This window comes from Ranitomeya imitator, chromosome 6 (assembly GCF_032444005.1).
Source record: "Ranitomeya imitator isolate aRanImi1 chromosome 6, aRanImi1.pri, whole genome shotgun sequence".
Lineage (NCBI taxonomy): Eukaryota > Metazoa > Chordata > Amphibia > Anura > Dendrobatidae > Ranitomeya > Ranitomeya imitator.
The window spans coordinates 572,731,840-572,748,781 of record NC_091287.1 but is presented as its reverse complement, the minus strand read 5'-3'; the positions used below and the strand labels follow the sequence as shown (position 1 = coordinate 572,748,781).

At 52.9% G+C, this 16,942-nt stretch overlaps 1 protein-coding gene across 1 annotated transcript in view; it reads left to right on the top strand.

Annotated features, from left to right (window-relative positions):
* The window catches only part of CFAP20 (cilia and flagella associated protein 20), a 38,441-nt gene that overhangs the window by 15,927 nt on the left and 5,572 nt on the right, over positions 1-16,942 (top strand). Inside the window, exon 2 of the mRNA XM_069732136.1 lies at positions 11,783-11,862. Within this exon, the coding sequence (XP_069588237.1) occupies positions 11,783-11,862 (80 nt within the window). The remainder of the gene's footprint in view (positions 1-11,782; positions 11,863-16,942) is intronic.

Here is a 16,942-nt window from a genome sequence, read left to right as displayed (position 1 = left end):
CCCATAGATGTGCAGTGATGTCCCCCGTGTATGATGTATACGGCCCCCATAGATGTGCAGGGATGTCCCCCGTGTATGATGTATGCGGCCCCCATAGATGTGCAGTGATGTCCCCCGTGTATGATGTATACGGCCCCCATAGATGTGCAGTGATGTCCCCCTTGTGTATGATGTATACGGCCCCCATAGGTGTGCAGTGATGTCCCCCGTGTATGATGTATACGGCCCCCATAGATGTGCAGTGATGTCCCCTTGTGTATGATGTATGCGGACCCCATAGATGTGCAGTGATGTCCCCTTGTGTATGATGTATGCGGCCCCCATAGATGTGCAGTGATGTCCCCCGTGTATGATGCATACGGCCCCCATAGATGTGCAGTGATGTCCCCTCGTGTATGATGTATGCGGCCCCCATAGATGTGCAGTGATGTCCCCTCGTGTATGATGTATGCGGCCCCCATAGATGTGCAGTGATGTCCCCTCGTGTATGATGTATGCGGCCCCCATAGATGTGCAGTGATGTCCCCCGTGTATGATGTATGCGGCCCCCATAGATGTGCAGTGATGTCCCCTCGTGTATGATGTATGCGGCCCCCATAGATGTGCAGTGATGTCCCCCATGTATGATGTATACGGCCCCCATAGATGTGCAGTGATGTCCCCTCGTGTATGATGTATGCGGCCCCCATAGATGTGCAGTGATGTCCCCCGTGTATGATGTATACGGCCCCCATAGATGTGCAGTGATGTCCCCCTTGTGTATGATGTATGCGGCCCCCATAGATGTGCAGTGATGTCCCCCTTGTGTATGATGTATACGGCCCCCATAGGTGTGCAGTGATGTCCCCCGTGTATGATGTATGCGGACCCCATAGATGTGCAGTGATGTCCCCTTGTGTATGATGTATGCGGCCCCCATAGATGTGCAGTGATGTCCCCCGTGTATGATGTATACGGCCCCCATAGATGTGCAGTGATGTCCCCCGTGTATGATGTATACGGCCCCCATAGATGTGCAGTGATGTCCCCTCGTGTATGATGTATACGGCCCCTATAGATGTGCAGTGATGTATGCAGCCCCCATAGATGTGCAGTGATGTCCCCCGTGTATGATGTATGCGGCCCCCATAGATGTGCAGTGATGTCCCCCGTGTATGATGTATACGGCCCCCATAGATGTGCAGTGATGTCCCCCGTGTATGTTGTATGCGGCCCCCATAGATGTGCAGTGATGTCCCCTCGTGTATGATGTATGCGGCCCCCATAGATGTGCAGTGATGTCCCCCGTGTATGATGTATACGGCCCCCATAGATGTGCAGTGATGTCCCCTTGTGTATGATGTATGCGGCCCCCATAGATGTGCAGTGATGTCCCCCGTGTATGATGTATACGGCCCCCATAGATGTGCAGTGATGTCCCCTTGTGTATGATGTATGCGGCCCCCATAGATGTGCAGTGATGTCCCCCGTGTATGATGTATACGGCCCCCATAGATGTGCAGTGATGTCCCCCGTGTATGATGTATGCGGCCCCCATAGATGTGCAGTGATGTCCCCCTTGTGTATGATGTATGCGGCCCCCATAGATGTGCAGTGATGTCCCCCGTGTATGATGTATACGGCCCCCATAGATGTGCAGTGATGTCCCCTCGTGTATGATGTATGCGGCCCCCATAGATGTGCAGTGATGTCCCCTCGTGTATGATGTATGCGGCCCCCATAGATGTGCAGTGATGTCCCCCGTGTATGATGTATACGGCCCCCATAGATGTGCAGTGATGTCCCCCGTGTATGATGTATGCGGCCCCCATAGATGTGCAGTGATGTCCCCCGTGTATGATGTATGCGGCCCCTATAGATGTGCAGTGATGTCCCCCGTGTATGATGTATGCGGCCCCCATAGATGTGCAGTGATGTCCCCTCGTGTATGATGTATACGGCCCCCATAGATGTGCAGTGATGTCCCCCGTGTATGATGTATACGGCCCCCATAGATGTGCAGTGAGGTCCCCCGTGTATGATGTATGCGGCCCCCATAGATGTGCAGTGATGTCCCCTTGTGTATGATGTATACGGCCCCCATAGATGTGCAGTGAGGTCCCCCGTGTATGATGTATGCGGCCCCCATAGATGTGCAGTGATGTTCCTCGTGTATGATGTATACGGCCCCCATAGATGTGCAGTGAGGTCCCCCGTGTATGATGTATGCGGCCCCCATAGATGTGCAGTGATGTTCCTCGTGTATGATGTATACGGCCCCCATAGATGTGCAGTGAGGTCCCCCGTGTATGATGTATGCGGCCCCCATAGATGTGCAGTGATGTTCCTCGTGTATGATGTATACGGCCCCCATAGATGTGCAGTGATGGCCCCTGTGTATGATGTATGCGGCCCCCATAGATGTGCAGTGATGTCCCCCGTGTATGATGTATACGGCCCCCATAGGTGTGCAGTGATGGCCCCTGTGTATGATGTATGCGGCCCCCATAGATGTGCAGTGATGTCCCCCGTGTATGATGTATACGGCCCCCATAGATGTGCAGTGATGTCCCCCTTGTGTATGATGTATACGGCCCCCATAGATGTGCAGTGAGGTCCCCCGTGTATGATGTATGCGGCCCCCATAGATGTGCAGTGATGTTCCTCGTGTATGATGTATACGGCCCCCATAGATGTGCAGTGATGTCCCCCGTGTATGATGTATACGGCCCCCATAGGTGTGCAGTGATGTCCCCCGTGTATGATGTATGCGGCCCCCATAGATGTGCAGTGATGTCCCCTCGTGTATGATGTATACGGCCCCCATAGATGTGCAGTGATGTCCCCCGTGTATGATGTATACGGCCCCCATAGATGTGCAGTGATGTCCCCTTGTGTATGATGTATACGGCCCCCATAGATGTGCAGTGAGGTCCCCCGTGTATGATGTATGCGGCCCCCATAGATGTGCAGTGATGTTCCTCGTGTATGATGTATACGGCCCCCATAGATGTGCAGTGATGTCCCCCTTGTGTATGATGTATACGGCCCCTATAGATGTGCAGTGATGTCCCCCGTGTATGATGTATGCGGCCCCCATAGATGTGCAGTGATGTCCCCCGTGTATGATGTATACGGCCCCCATAGATGTGCAGTGATGTCCCCCTTGTGTATGATGTATACGGCCCCCATAGATGTGCAGTGATGTCCCCCGTGTATGATGTATACGGCCCCCATAGATGTGCAGTGATGTCCCCCGTGTATGATGTATACGGCCCCCATAGATGTGCAGTGATGTCCCCCTTGTGTATGATGTATACGGCCCCCATAGATGTGCAGTGATGTCCCCTGTGTATGATGTATGCGGCCCCCATAGATGTGCAGGGATGTCCCCCGTGTATGATGTATGCGGCCCCCATAGATGTGCAGTGAGGTCCCCTCGTGTATGATGTATGCGGCCCCCATAGATGTGCAGTGATGTCCCCTGTGTATGATGTATACGGCCCCCATAGATGTGCAGGGATGTCCCCCGTGTATGATGTATGCGGCCCCCATAGATGTGCAGTGATGTCCCCTGTGTATGATGTATGCGGCCCCCATAGATGTGCAGGGATGTCCCCCGTGTATGATGTATGCGGCCCCCATAGATGTGCAGTGAGGTCCCCTCGTGTATGATGTATGCGGCCCCCATAGATGTGCAGTGATGTCCCCTGTGTATGATGTATACGGCCCCCATAGATGTGCAGGGATGTCCCCCGTGTATGATGTATGCGGACCCCATAGATGTGCAGTGATGTCCCCCATGTATGATGTATGCGGCCCCCATGGTTGTGCAGTGACGTCCCCCGTGTATAATAATAATAATAATTTTATTTATATAGCGCCAACATATTCCGCTGCGCTTTACAAATTATAGAGGGGACTTGTACAGACAATAGACATTACAGCATAACAGAAATACAGTTCAAAACAGATACCAGGAGGAATGAGGGTCCTGCTGCTCGCAAGCTACAAACTATGGGGAAAAGGGGAGACACGAGAGGTGGATGGTAACAATTGCTTTAGTTATTCGGACCGGCCATAGTGTAAGGCTCGGGTGTTCATGTAAAGCTGCATGAACCAGTTACCTGCCTAAGTATGTAGCAGTACAGACACAGAGGGCTATTAACTGTATAAAGTGTATGAGAACATGATGCGAGGAACCTTTTTTTTTTTTTTTTTTTTTATTATAAATAGGCCTGATGTATACGGCCCCCATAGATGTGCAGTGATGTCCCCCTTGTGTATATACGACCCCTATAGATGTGCAGTGATGTCCCCTCGTGTATGTTGTATGCGGCCCCCATAGATGTGCAGTGATGTCCCCTCGTGTATGATGTATGCGGACCCCATAGATGTGCAGTGATGTCCCCCTTGTGTATGATGTATACGGCCCCCATAGATGTGCAGTGATGTCCCCTCGTGTATGATGTATACGGCCCCCATAGATGTGCAGTGATGTCCCCCTTGTGTATATACGACCCCTATAGATGTGCAGTGATGTCCCCTTGTGTATATACGACCCCTATAGATGTGCAGTGATGTCCCCTCGTGTATGTTGTATGCGGCCCCCATAGATGTGCAGTGATGTCCCCTCGTGTATGATGTATGCGGACCCCATAGATGTGCAGTGATGTCCCCCTTGTGTATGATGTATACGGCCCCCATAGATGTGCAGTGATGTCCCCTCGTGTATGATGTATACGGCCCCCATAGATGTGCAGTGATGTCCCCCGTGTATGATGTATGCGGCCCCCATAGATGTGCAGTGATGTCCCCTCGTGTATGATGTATACGGCCCCCATAGATGTGCAGTGATGTCCCCCTTGTGTATGATGTATACGGCCCCCATAGATGTGCAGTGATGTCCCCCGTGTATGATGTATGCGGCCCCCATAGATGTGCAGTGATGTCCCCCGTGTATGATGTATACGGCCCCCATAGATGTGCAGTGATGTCCCCTCGTGTATGATGTATGCGGCCCCCATAGATGTGCAGTGATGTCCCCCGTGTATGATGTATACGGCCCCCATAGATGTGCAGTGATGTCCCCCTTGTGTATGATGTATACGGCCCCCATAGATGTGCAGTGATGTCCCCCGTGTATGATGTATGCGGCCCCCATAGATGTGCAGTGATGTCCCCCGTGTATGATGTATGCGGCCCCCATAGATGTGCAGTGATGTCCCCTCGTGTATGATGTATGCGGCCCCCATAGATGTGCAGTGATGTCCCCCATGTATGATGTATACGGCCCCCATAGATGTGCAGTGATGTCCCCTCGTGTATGATGTATGCGGCCCCCATAGATGTGCAGTGATGTCCCCCGTGTATGATGTATACGGCCCCCATAGATGTGCAGGGATGTCCCCCGTGTATGATGTATGCGGCCCCCATAGATGTGCAGTGATGTCCCCCGTGTATGATGTATACGGCCCCCATAGATGTGCAGTGATGTCCCCCTTGTGTATGATGTATACGGCCCCCATAGGTGTGCAGTGATGTCCCCCGTGTATGATGTATACGGCCCCCATAGATGTGCAGTGATGTCCCCTTGTGTATGATGTATGCGGACCCCATAGATGTGCAGTGATGTCCCCCGTGTATGATGTATACGGCCCCCATAGATGTGCAGTGATGTCCCCCGTGTATGATGCATACGGCCCCCATAGATGTGCAGTGATGTCCCCTCGTGTATGATGTATGCGGCCCCCATAGATGTGCAGTGATGTCCCCTCGTGTATGATGTATGCGGCCCCCATAGATGTGCAGTGATGTCCCCTCGTGTATGATGTATGCGGCCCCCATAGATGTGCAGTGATGTCCCCCGTGTATGATGTATGCGGCCCCCATAGATGTGCAGTGATGTCCCCTCGTGTATGATGTATGCGGCCCCCATAGATGTGCAGTGATGTCCCCCATGTATGATGTATACGGCCCCCATAGATGTGCAGTGATGTCCCCTCGTGTATGATGTATGCGGCCCCCATAGATGTGCAGTGATGTCCCCCGTGTATGATGTATACGGCCCCCATAGATGTGCAGTGATGTCCCCCTTGTGTATGATGTATGCGGCCCCCATAGATGTGCAGTGATGTCCCCCTTGTGTATGATGTATACGGCCCCCATAGGTGTGCAGTGATGTCCCCCGTGTATGATGTATGCGGACCCCATAGATGTGCAGTGATGTCCCCTTGTGTATGATGTATGCGGCCCCCATAGATGTGCAGTGATGTCCCCCGTGTATGATGTATACGGCCCCCATAGATGTGCAGTGATGTCCCCCGTGTATGATGTATACGGCCCCCATAGATGTGCAGTGATGTCCCCTCGTGTATGATGTATACGGCCCCTATAGATGTGCAGTGATGTATGCAGCCCCCATAGATGTGCAGTGATGTCCCCCGTGTATGATGTATGCGGCCCCCATAGATGTGCAGTGATGTCCCCCGTGTATGATGTATGCGGCCCCCATAGATGTGCAGTGAGGTCCCCTCGTGTATGATGTATGCGGCCCCCATAGATGTGCAGTGATGTCCCCTGTGTATGATGTATGCGGACCCCATAGATGTGCAGTGATGTCCCCCATGTATGATGTATGCGGCCCCCATGGTTGTGCAGTGACGTCCCCCGTGTATAATAATAATAATAATTTTATTTATATAGCGCCAACATATTCCGTAGCGCTTTACAAATTATAGAGGGGACTTGTACAGACAATAGACATTACAGCATAACAGAAATACAGTTCAAAACAGATACCAGGAGGAGTGAGGGCCCTGCTGCTCGCAAGCTACAAACTATGGGGAAAAGGGGAGACACGAGAGGTGGATGGTAACAATTGCTTTAGTTATTCGGACCGGCCATAGTGTAAGGCTCGGGTGTTCATGTAAAGCTGCATGAACCAGTTACCTGCCTAAGTATGTAGCAGTACAGACACAGAGGGCTAATACTGCATAAAGTGTATGAGAACATGATGCGAGGAACCTTTTTTTTTTTTTTTTTTTTTATTATAAATAGGCCTGATGTATACGGCCCCCATAGATGTGCAGTGATGTCCCCCTTGTGTATATACGACCCCTATAGATGTGCAGTGATGTCCCCTTGTGTATATACGACCCCTATAGATGTGCAGTGATGTCCCCTCGTGTATGTTGTATGCGGCCCCCATAGATGTGCAGTGATGTCCCCTCGTGTATGATGTATGCGGACCCCATAGATGTGCAGTGATGTCCCCCTTGTGTATGATGTATACGGCCCCCATAGATGTGCAGTGATGTCCCCTCGTGTATGATGTATACGGCCCCCATAGATGTGCAGTGATGTCCCCCGTGTATGATGTATGCGGCCCCCATAGATGTGCAGTGATGTCCCCTCGTGTATGATGTATACGGCCCCCATAGATGTGCAGTGATGTCCCCCTTGTGTATGATGTATACGGCCCCCATAGATGTGCAGTGATGTCCCCCGTGTATGATGTATGCGGCCCCCATAGATGTGCAGTGATGTCCCCCGTGTATGATGTATACGGCCCCCATAGATGTGCAGTGATGTCCCCTCGTGTATGATGTATGCGGCCCCCATAGATGTGCAGTGATGTCCCCCGTGTATGATGTATACGGCCCCCATAGATGTGCAGTGATGTCCCCCTTGTGTATGATGTATACGGCCCCCATAGATGTGCAGTGATGTCCCCCGTGTATGATGTATGCGGCCCCCATAGATGTGCAGTGATGTCCCCCGTGTATGATGTATGCGGCCCCCATAGATGTGCAGTGATGTCCCCTCGTGTATGATGTATGCGGCCCCCATAGATGTGCAGTGATGTCCCCCATGTATGATGTATACGGCCCCCATAGATGTGCAGTGATGTCCCCTCGTGTATGATGTATGCGGCCCCCATAGATGTGCAGTGATGTCCCCCGTGTATGATGTATACGGCCCCCATAGATGTGCAGGGATGTCCCCCGTGTATGATGTATGCGGCCCCCATAGATGTGCAGTGATGTCCCCCGTGTATGATGTATACGGCCCCCATAGATGTGCAGTGATGTCCCCCTTGTGTATGATGTATACGGCCCCCATAGGTGTGCAGTGATGTCCCCCGTGTATGATGTATGCGGCCCCCATAGATGTGCAGTGATGTCCCCCGTGTATGATGTATACGGCCCCTATAGATGTGCAGGGATGTCCCCCGTGTATGATGTATGCGGCCCCCATAGATGTGCAGTGATGTCCCCTCGTGTATGATGTATGCGGCCCCCATAGATGTGCAGTGATGTCCCCCGTGTATGATGTATACGGCCCCTATAGATGTGCAGGGATGTCCCCCGTGTATGATGTATGCGGCCCCCATAGATGTGCAGTGATGTCCCCCGTGTATGATGTATACGGCCCCCATAGATGTGCAGTGATGTCCCCCTTGTGTATGATGTATACGGCCCCCATAGATGTGCAGTGATGTCCCCTTGTGTATGATGTATGCGGACCCCATAGATGTGCAGTGATGTCCCCCGTGTATGATGTATACGGCCCCCATAGATGTGCAGTGATGTCCCCCGTGTATGATGCATACGGCCCCCATAGATGTGCAGTGATGTCCCCTCGTGTATGATGTATGCGGCCCCCATAGATGTGCAGTGATGTCCCCTCGTGTATGATGTATGCGGCCCCCATAGATGTGCAGTGATGTCCCCTCGTGTATGATGTATGCGGCCCCCATAGATGTGCAGTGATGTCCCCCGTGTATGATGTATGCGGCCCCCATAGATGTGCAGTGATGTCCCCTCGTGTATGATGTATGCGGCCCCCATAGATGTGCAGTGATGTCCCCCATGTATGATGTATACGGCCCCCATAGATGTGCAGTGATGTCCCCTCGTGTATGATGTATGCGGCCCCCATAGATGTGCAGTGATGTCCCCCGTGTATGATGTATACGGCCCCCATAGATGTGCAGTGATGTCCCCCTTGTGTATGATGTATGCGGCCCCCATAGATGTGCAGTGATGTCCCCCTTGTGTATGATGTATACGGCCCCCATAGGTGTGCAGTGATGTCCCCCGTGTATGATGTATGCGGACCCCATAGATGTGCAGTGATGTCCCCTTGTGTATGATGTATGCGGCCCCCATAGATGTGCAGTGATGTCCCCCGTGTATGATGTATACGGCCCCCATAGATGTGCAGTGATGTCCCCCGTGTATGATGTATACGGCCCCCATAGATGTGCAGTGATGTCCCCTCGTGTATGATGTATACGGCCCCTATAGATGTGCAGTGATGTATGCAGCCCCCATAGATGTGCAGTGATGTCCCCTGTGTATGATGTATGCGGCCCCCATAGATGTGCAGTGATGTCCCCCGTGTATGATGTATACGGCCCCCATAGATGTGCAGTGATGTCCCCCGTGTATGTTGTATGCGGCCCCCATAGATGTGCAGTGATGTCCCCTCGTGTATGATGTATGCGGCCCCCATAGATGTGCAGTGATGTCCCCCGTGTATGATGTATACGGCCCCCATAGATGTGCAGTGATGTCCCCTTGTGTATGATGTATGCGGCCCCCATAGATGTGCAGTGATGTCCCCCGTGTATGATGTATACGGCCCCCATAGATGTGCAGTGATGTCCCCTTGTGTATGATGTATGCGGCCCCCATAGATGTGCAGTGATGTCCCCCGTGTATGATGTATACGGCCCCCATAGATGTGCAGTGATGTCCCCCGTGTATGATGTATGCGGCCCCCATAGATGTGCAGTGATGTCCCCCTTGTGTATGATGTATGCGGCCCCCATAGATGTGCAGTGATGTCCCCCGTGTATGATGTATGCGGCCCCCATAGATGTGCAGTGATGTCCCCTCGTGTATGATGTATGCGGCCCCCATAGATGTGCAGTGATGTCCCCTCGTGTATGATGTATGCGGCCCCCATAGATGTGCAGTGATGTCCCCCGTGTATGATGTATACGGCCCCCATAGATGTGCAGTGATGTCCCCCGTGTATGATGTATGCGGCCCCCATAGATGTGCAGTGATGTCCCCCGTGTATGATGTATGCGGCCCCTATAGATGTGCAGTGATGTCCCCCGTGTATGATGTATGCGGCCCCCATAGATGTGCAGTGATGTCCCCCGTGTATGATGTATGCGGCCCCCATAGATGTGCAGTGATGTTCCTCGTGTATGATGTATACGGCCCCCATAGATGTGCAGTGATGTCCCCTGTGTATGATGTATACGGCCCCCATAGATGTGCAGTGAGGTCCCCCGTGTATGATGTATACGGCCCCCATAGATGTGCAGTGATGTCCCCCGTGTATGATGTATACGGCCCCCATAGATGTGCAGTGATGTCCCCCTTGTGTATGATGTATGCGGCCCCCATAGATGTGCAGTGATGTCCCCCTTGTGTATGATGTATACGGCCCCCATAGGTGTGCAGTGATGTCCCCCGTGTATGATGTATGCGGCCCCCATAGATGTGCAGTGATGTCCCCTCGTGTATGATGTATACGGCCCCCATAGATGTGCAGTGATGTCCCCCGTGTATGATGTATACGGCCCCCATAGATGTGCAGTGATGTCCCCTTGTGTATGATGTATACGGCCCCCATAGATGTGCAGTGAGGTCCCCCGTGTATGATGTATGCGGCCCCCATAGATGTGCAGTGATGTTCCTCGTGTATGATGTATACGGCCCCCATAGATGTGCAGTGATGTCCCCCTTGTGTATGATGTATACGGCCCCTATAGATGTGCAGTGATGTCCCCCGTGTATGATGTATGCGGCCCCCATAGATGTGCAGTGATGTCCCCCGTGTATGATGTATACGGCCCCCATAGATGTGCAGTGAGGTCCCCCGTGTATGATGTATACGGCCCCCATAGATGTGCAGTGATGTCCCCCGTGTATGTTGTATGCGGCCCCCATAGATGTGCAGTGATGTCCCCCGTGTATGTTGTATGCGGCCCACATAGATGTGCAGTGATGTCCCCCGTGTATGATGTATACGGCCCCCATAGATGTGCAGTGATGTCCCCCGTGTATGATGTATGCGGCCCACATAGATGTGCAGTGATGTCCCCCTTGTGTATGATGTATGCGGCCCCCATAGATGTGCAGTGATGTCCCCCGTGTATGATGTATACGGCCCCCATAGATGTGCAGTGATGTCCCCTCGTGTATGATGTATACGGCCCCCATAGATGTGCAGTGATGTCCCCCGTGTATGATGTATACGGCCCCCATAGATGTGCAGTGATGTCCCCTCGTGTATGATGTATACGGCCCCCATAGATGTGCAGTGATGTCCCCCGTGTATGATGTATACGGCCCCCATAGATGTGCAGTGAGGTCCCCCGTGTATGATGTATGCGGCCCCCATAGATGTGCAGTGATGTCCCCCGTGTATGATGTATGCGGCCCCCATAGATGTGCAGTGATGTCCCCCGTGTATGATGTATACGGCCCCCATAGATGTGCAGTGATGTCCCCTCGTGTATGATGTATACGGCCCCCATAGATGTGCAGTGATGTCCCCCGTGTATGATGTATACGGCCCCCATAGATGTGCAGTGATGTCCCCCTTGTGTATGATGTATGTGGCCCCCATAGATGTGCAGTGATGTCCCCCGTGTATGATGTATGCGGCCCCCATAGATGTGCAGTGATGTCCCCCGTGTATGATGTGTGTCTTATGTAGTCTTTCAGCAGAGGGTGTATCCCAGTAAGAGCCTCCCCTGACTTTGTTTCCTCTGTAGGTGCGGAATGGTCACATCAAGAGGATAACTGACAACGACATCCAGTCCCTGGTCCTGGAGGTGGAGGGAACCAATGTCAGGTGAGTGTCTGCAGGCAGGTGGAGGTCACTGCTTGCACCCAGGATGTGCGGCTCTACACATCACACAGATTAGGGTCACGAGGAGCCGTGGGTTCTCGGAGGCTGCTACAGATCACTGGAGGAGCGCTGGGTTTTCGGAGGCTGCTTCAGATCACTGGAGGAGCGCTGGGTTCTCGGAGGCTGCTACAGATCACTGGAGGAGCGCTGGGTTCTCGGAAGCTGCTTCAGATCACTGGAGGAGCTGTGGGTTCTCGGAGGCTGCTACAGATCACTGGAGGAGCCGTGGGTTCTCGGAGGCTGCTTCAGATCACTGGAGGAGAGCTAGGTTCTCGGAGGCTGCTACAGATCACTGGAGGAGCCGTGGGTTCTCGGAGGCTGCTACAGATCACTGGATGAGCGCTGGGTTCTCGGAGGCTGCTTCAGATCACTGGAGGAGCTGTGGGTTCTCGGAAGCTGCTACAGATCACTGAAGGAGCTGTGGGTTCTCGGAGGCTGTTACAGATCACTGGAGGAGCGCTGGGTTCTCGGAGGCTGCTATAGATCACTGGAGGAGCTGTGGGTTCTCGGAAGCTGCTTCAGATCACTGGAGGAGCGGTGGGTTCTCGGAGGCTGCTTCAGATCACTGGAGGAGCTGTGGGTTCTCGGAGGCTGCTTCAGATCACTGGAGGAGCGGTGGGTTCTCGGAGGCTGCTTCAGATCACTGGAGGAGCGCTGGGTTCTCGGAGGCTGCTATAGATCATTGGAGGAGCTGTGGGTTCTCGGAGGCTGCTTCAGATCACTGGAGGAGCTGTGGGTTCTCGGAGGCTGCTATAGATCACTGGAGGAGCTGTGGGTTCTCGGAGGCTGCTATAGATCACTGGAGGAGCTGTGGGTTCTCGGAAGCTGCTACAGATCACTGGAGGAGCTGTGGGTTCTCGGAAGCTGCTACAGATCACTGAAGGAGCGGTGGGTTCTCGGAGGCTGCTACAGATCACTGGAGGAGCGCTGGGTTCTCGGAGGCTGCTTCAGATCACTGGAGGAGCTGTGGGTTCTCGGAAGCTGCTTCAGATCACTGGAGGAGCGGTGGGTTCTCGGAGGCTGCTATAGATCATTGGAGGAGCGGTGGGTTCTCGGAGGCTGCTTCAGATCACTGGAGGAGCTGTGGGTTCTCGGAGGCTGCTTCAGATCACTGGAGGAGCGGTGGGTTCTCGGAGGCTGCTTCAGATCACTGGAGGAGCGCTGGGTTCTCGGAGGCTGCTATAGATCATTGGAGGAGCTGTGGGTTCTCGGAGGCTGCTTCAGATCACTGGAGGAGCTGTGGGTTCTCGGAGGCTGCTTCAGATCACTGGAGGAGCTGTGGGTTCTCGGAGGCTGCTATAGATCACTGGAGGAGCTGTGGGTTCTCGGAAGCTGCTACAGATCACTGGATGAGCGCTGGGTTCTCGGAGGCTGCTTCAGATCACTGGAGTAGCTGTGGGTTCTCGGAGGCTGCTACAGATCACTGGAGGAGAGCTAGGTTCTCGGAAGCTGCTTCAGATCACTGGAGGAGCTGTGGGTTCTCGGAGGCTGCCTCAGATCACTGAAGCTGTGGGTTCTCGGAGGCTGCCTCAGATCACTGGAGGAGAGGTGGGTTCTCGGAGGCTGCTATAGATCATTGGAGGAGCGGTGGGTTCTCGGAGGCTGCTATAGATCATTGGAGGAGCGGTGGGTTCTCGGAGGCTGCTTCAGATCACTGGAGGAGCTGTGGGTTCTCGGAGGCTGCTTCAGATCACTGGAGGAGCGGTGGGTTCTCGGAGGCTGCTTCAGATCACTGGAGGAGCGGTGGGTTCTCGGAGGCTGCTACAGATCACTGGAGGAGCGGTGGGTTCTCGGAGGCTGCTATAGATCATTGGAGGAGCTGTGGGTTCTCGGAGGCTGCTTCAGATCACTGGAGGAGCTGTGGGTTCTCGGAGGCTGCCTCAGATCACTGGAGGAGAGCTAGGTTCTCGGAGGCTGCTACAGATCACTGGAGGAGCGGTGGGTTCTCGGAGGCTGCTATAGATCATTGGAGGAGCGGTGGGTTCTCGGAGGCTGCTACAGATCACTGGAGGAGCGGTGGGTTCTCGGAGGCTGCTATAGATCATTGGAGGAGCGGTGGGTTCTCGGAGGCTGCTATAGATCATTGGAGGAGCGGTGGGTTCTCGGAGGCTGCTACAGATCACTGGAGGAGCGGTGGGTTCTCGGAGGCTGCTTCAGATCACTGGAGGAGCTGTGGGTTCTCGGAGGCTGCTTCAGATCACTGGAGGAGCGGTGGGTTCTCGGAGGCTGCTTCAGATCACTGGAGGAGTGGTGGGCTCAGCTGCAGATTTCTGGAGGAGAGGTGGGTTCTCTGGAGCTGGTGCAGGTCACTGTAGAAGCATCGAGATCTGGAGGATTTTCAGTCCCTGGTGGAGGGGGGACAGCAGCAGTCTTGTTTAAATGGTTCTCTGATTTTTGGTTTCTGAGAATCTGCAGTTTGGGGGGGATGTCTGTGTCCTGAGCCTGGGTGCACCCCAGATGTTAATAGAATGGTAGAGTTGGAAGGGACCTCCTGGGTCATCTGGTCCAACCCCCCCGCTCAATGCAGGAGTCACTAAATCATCCCAGATAAAGGTCTGTCCAGCCTCTGTGTGAAAACTTCCATGGAAGAATTCACAACCTCTCGTGGTCGCCTGTTCCACTCATTGATCACCTCACTGTCAAAAAGTTTCTTCTAATATGCAGTCTGTGTCTCCTCCTATTCAGTTTCATTCCATTGTTTCTGGTGTTTCCATGTGCAAATGAGAATGATGATCCCGCTACACTGTGACAGCCCTTCAGATATTTGTAGACAGTTATTAACCCCTTCATGACCCAGCCTATTTTGACCTTAATGACCTGGCCGTTTTTTGCAATTCTGACCAGTGTCCCTTTATGAAGTAATAACTCAGGAATGCTTCAACGGATCCTAGCGGTTCTGAGATTGTTTTTTTTTGTGATATATTGGGCTTCATGTTAGTGGTAAATTTAGGTCGATCATTTTTACGTTTATGAAAAAAATCGGAAATTAGGCGAAAATTTTGCAATTCTCAAATTTGGAATTTTTATTCTGTTAAACCAGAGTGTTATGTGACACAAAAAATAGTTATTAACATTTCCCACACGTCTACTTTACATCAGCACAATTTTGGGGAAAAAAATTTTTTGTTGGGAAGTTATAAGGGTTCAAAGTTTATCAGCAATTTCTCATTTTTTCCAGCAAAATTTACAAAACCATTTTTTTTAGTGACCACATCACATTTGAAATCCCTTTTGAGGGGCCTACATGACCGAAAACACCCAAAAGTGACACCATTCCAAAACCTGCACCCCTCAAGGTGCTCAAAACCATATTCTTTTAGCCTCAATTGTTTCATTTCCACATGGGCAACAGGATAAAATGGATCCTAAAAATGTATTGTGCAATTTCTCCTGAGTACACTGATACCTCACATGTGGGGGTAAACCACTGTTTGGGCGCACGGCAAGGCTTGGAAGGGAAGGAGCGCCATTTGACTTTTTGAATGGAAAATTAGCTCCAATTGTTAGCGGACACCATGTCGCATATGGAGAGCCCCTGTGTGCCTAAACATTGGCGCTCCCCCACATGTGACCCCATTTTGGAAACTACACCCCCTGAGGAACTTATTTAGATGTGTGGTGAGAACTTTGAACTCTCAGATGTTTCACTAAAGTTTATAGCGCCCGGGCTTGAAAATAAAAAAAAAAAGTGTTTTTTCCACAAACACGATCTTTTAGTCTGCAATTTTTTATTTTCCCAAGGGTAACAGGAGAATTTTGACCCCCAAAGTTGTCCAATTTGTCCTGAGTATGCTGATACCCAACATGTGGGAGAAACTACTGTATGGGCACACGTCGGGGCTCGGAAGGGAAGTAGTGGCATTTTGGAAGGCAGACTTTGATGGAATGGTCGGCGGGCGTTATGTCGTGTTTGGAGAGCCCCTGATGTACCTAAACAGTGGAGCCCCCCCTCAATTCTAACTCAAACCTTAACCCCAACACACCCCTAACCACAAACCTAAACCTAACACATCCCAAACCCTAATCCCAACCCTAACTTTAGCCCAACTCTAACCCTAATGGGAAAACGGGGGCGGGAGGGGGTGATCACTGAGGCGGGGGGGCGATCACTGGGGGGGCAGGAGGGGGCTGTCAGGCGCGGGGGGGCTGAGGAGATGCAGCAGCAGCAGATGGAGCAGGCAGCAGCAGCAACGGGGGGGTGATCGGGGTAATCACTGGGGCGGGCGATCACTGAGGGGCAGGAGGGGGCTGTCAGGCGCGGGGGGCTGAGGAGATGCAGCAGCAGCAGATGGAGCAGGCAGCAGCAACGGGGGGGGGTGATCGGGGTAACCACTGGGGCGGGCGATCACTGAGGGGCAGGAGGGGGCTGTCTGGCGCGGGGGGGCTGAGGAGATGCAGCAGCAGATGGAGCAGGCAGCAGCAGCGGGGGGGGGGGGGTGATCACCGGGGCAGGGAGCAGAGGTTGGGGGCAAGGGAGCGGAGGTCAGGGGGGTGGAATCGGATGGCGGGGGAGCAGAGGGGAGTACCGGATGGCGGCAGCGATCATGGTCAGGCAATGATCACAGTCTGTCGGTGGCAGGGCTTCCACGGACGGGATGAAACTGGAGAAAGAGGGCAGCCACAGTTTACTCTGTCCCTCCACATCTGATTGGAGCTAGCGTCCATGTGATGCTCCCTCTCCAGTCAGATCTGGGGGTTGACAAAGAGGTCACCAGCAGTGATCGTAGCCGTGGGGGGCTCAAGTACAAGTCCCCTGTACCTGCAGGTCGGGTGACATTTCAGTTAACCTGACCTGCAGGAACGCGATCCCGCCATGACACCACATGGGCGTCACAGGTCACATTGGCACCGACTTTCATGACGCCTACGTGGTGTCACAGGTCAGGAAGGGGTTACGTCTCCTCTTAGACTTCTTTTTTGCAAGCTGAACATTTCCAGATCCTTTAACCGTTCCTCGCAGGACATACTTTGCAGTCTGCTCACCATTCTGGTCGGTCTTCTCTGAACTTGCTCCAGTTTTTCG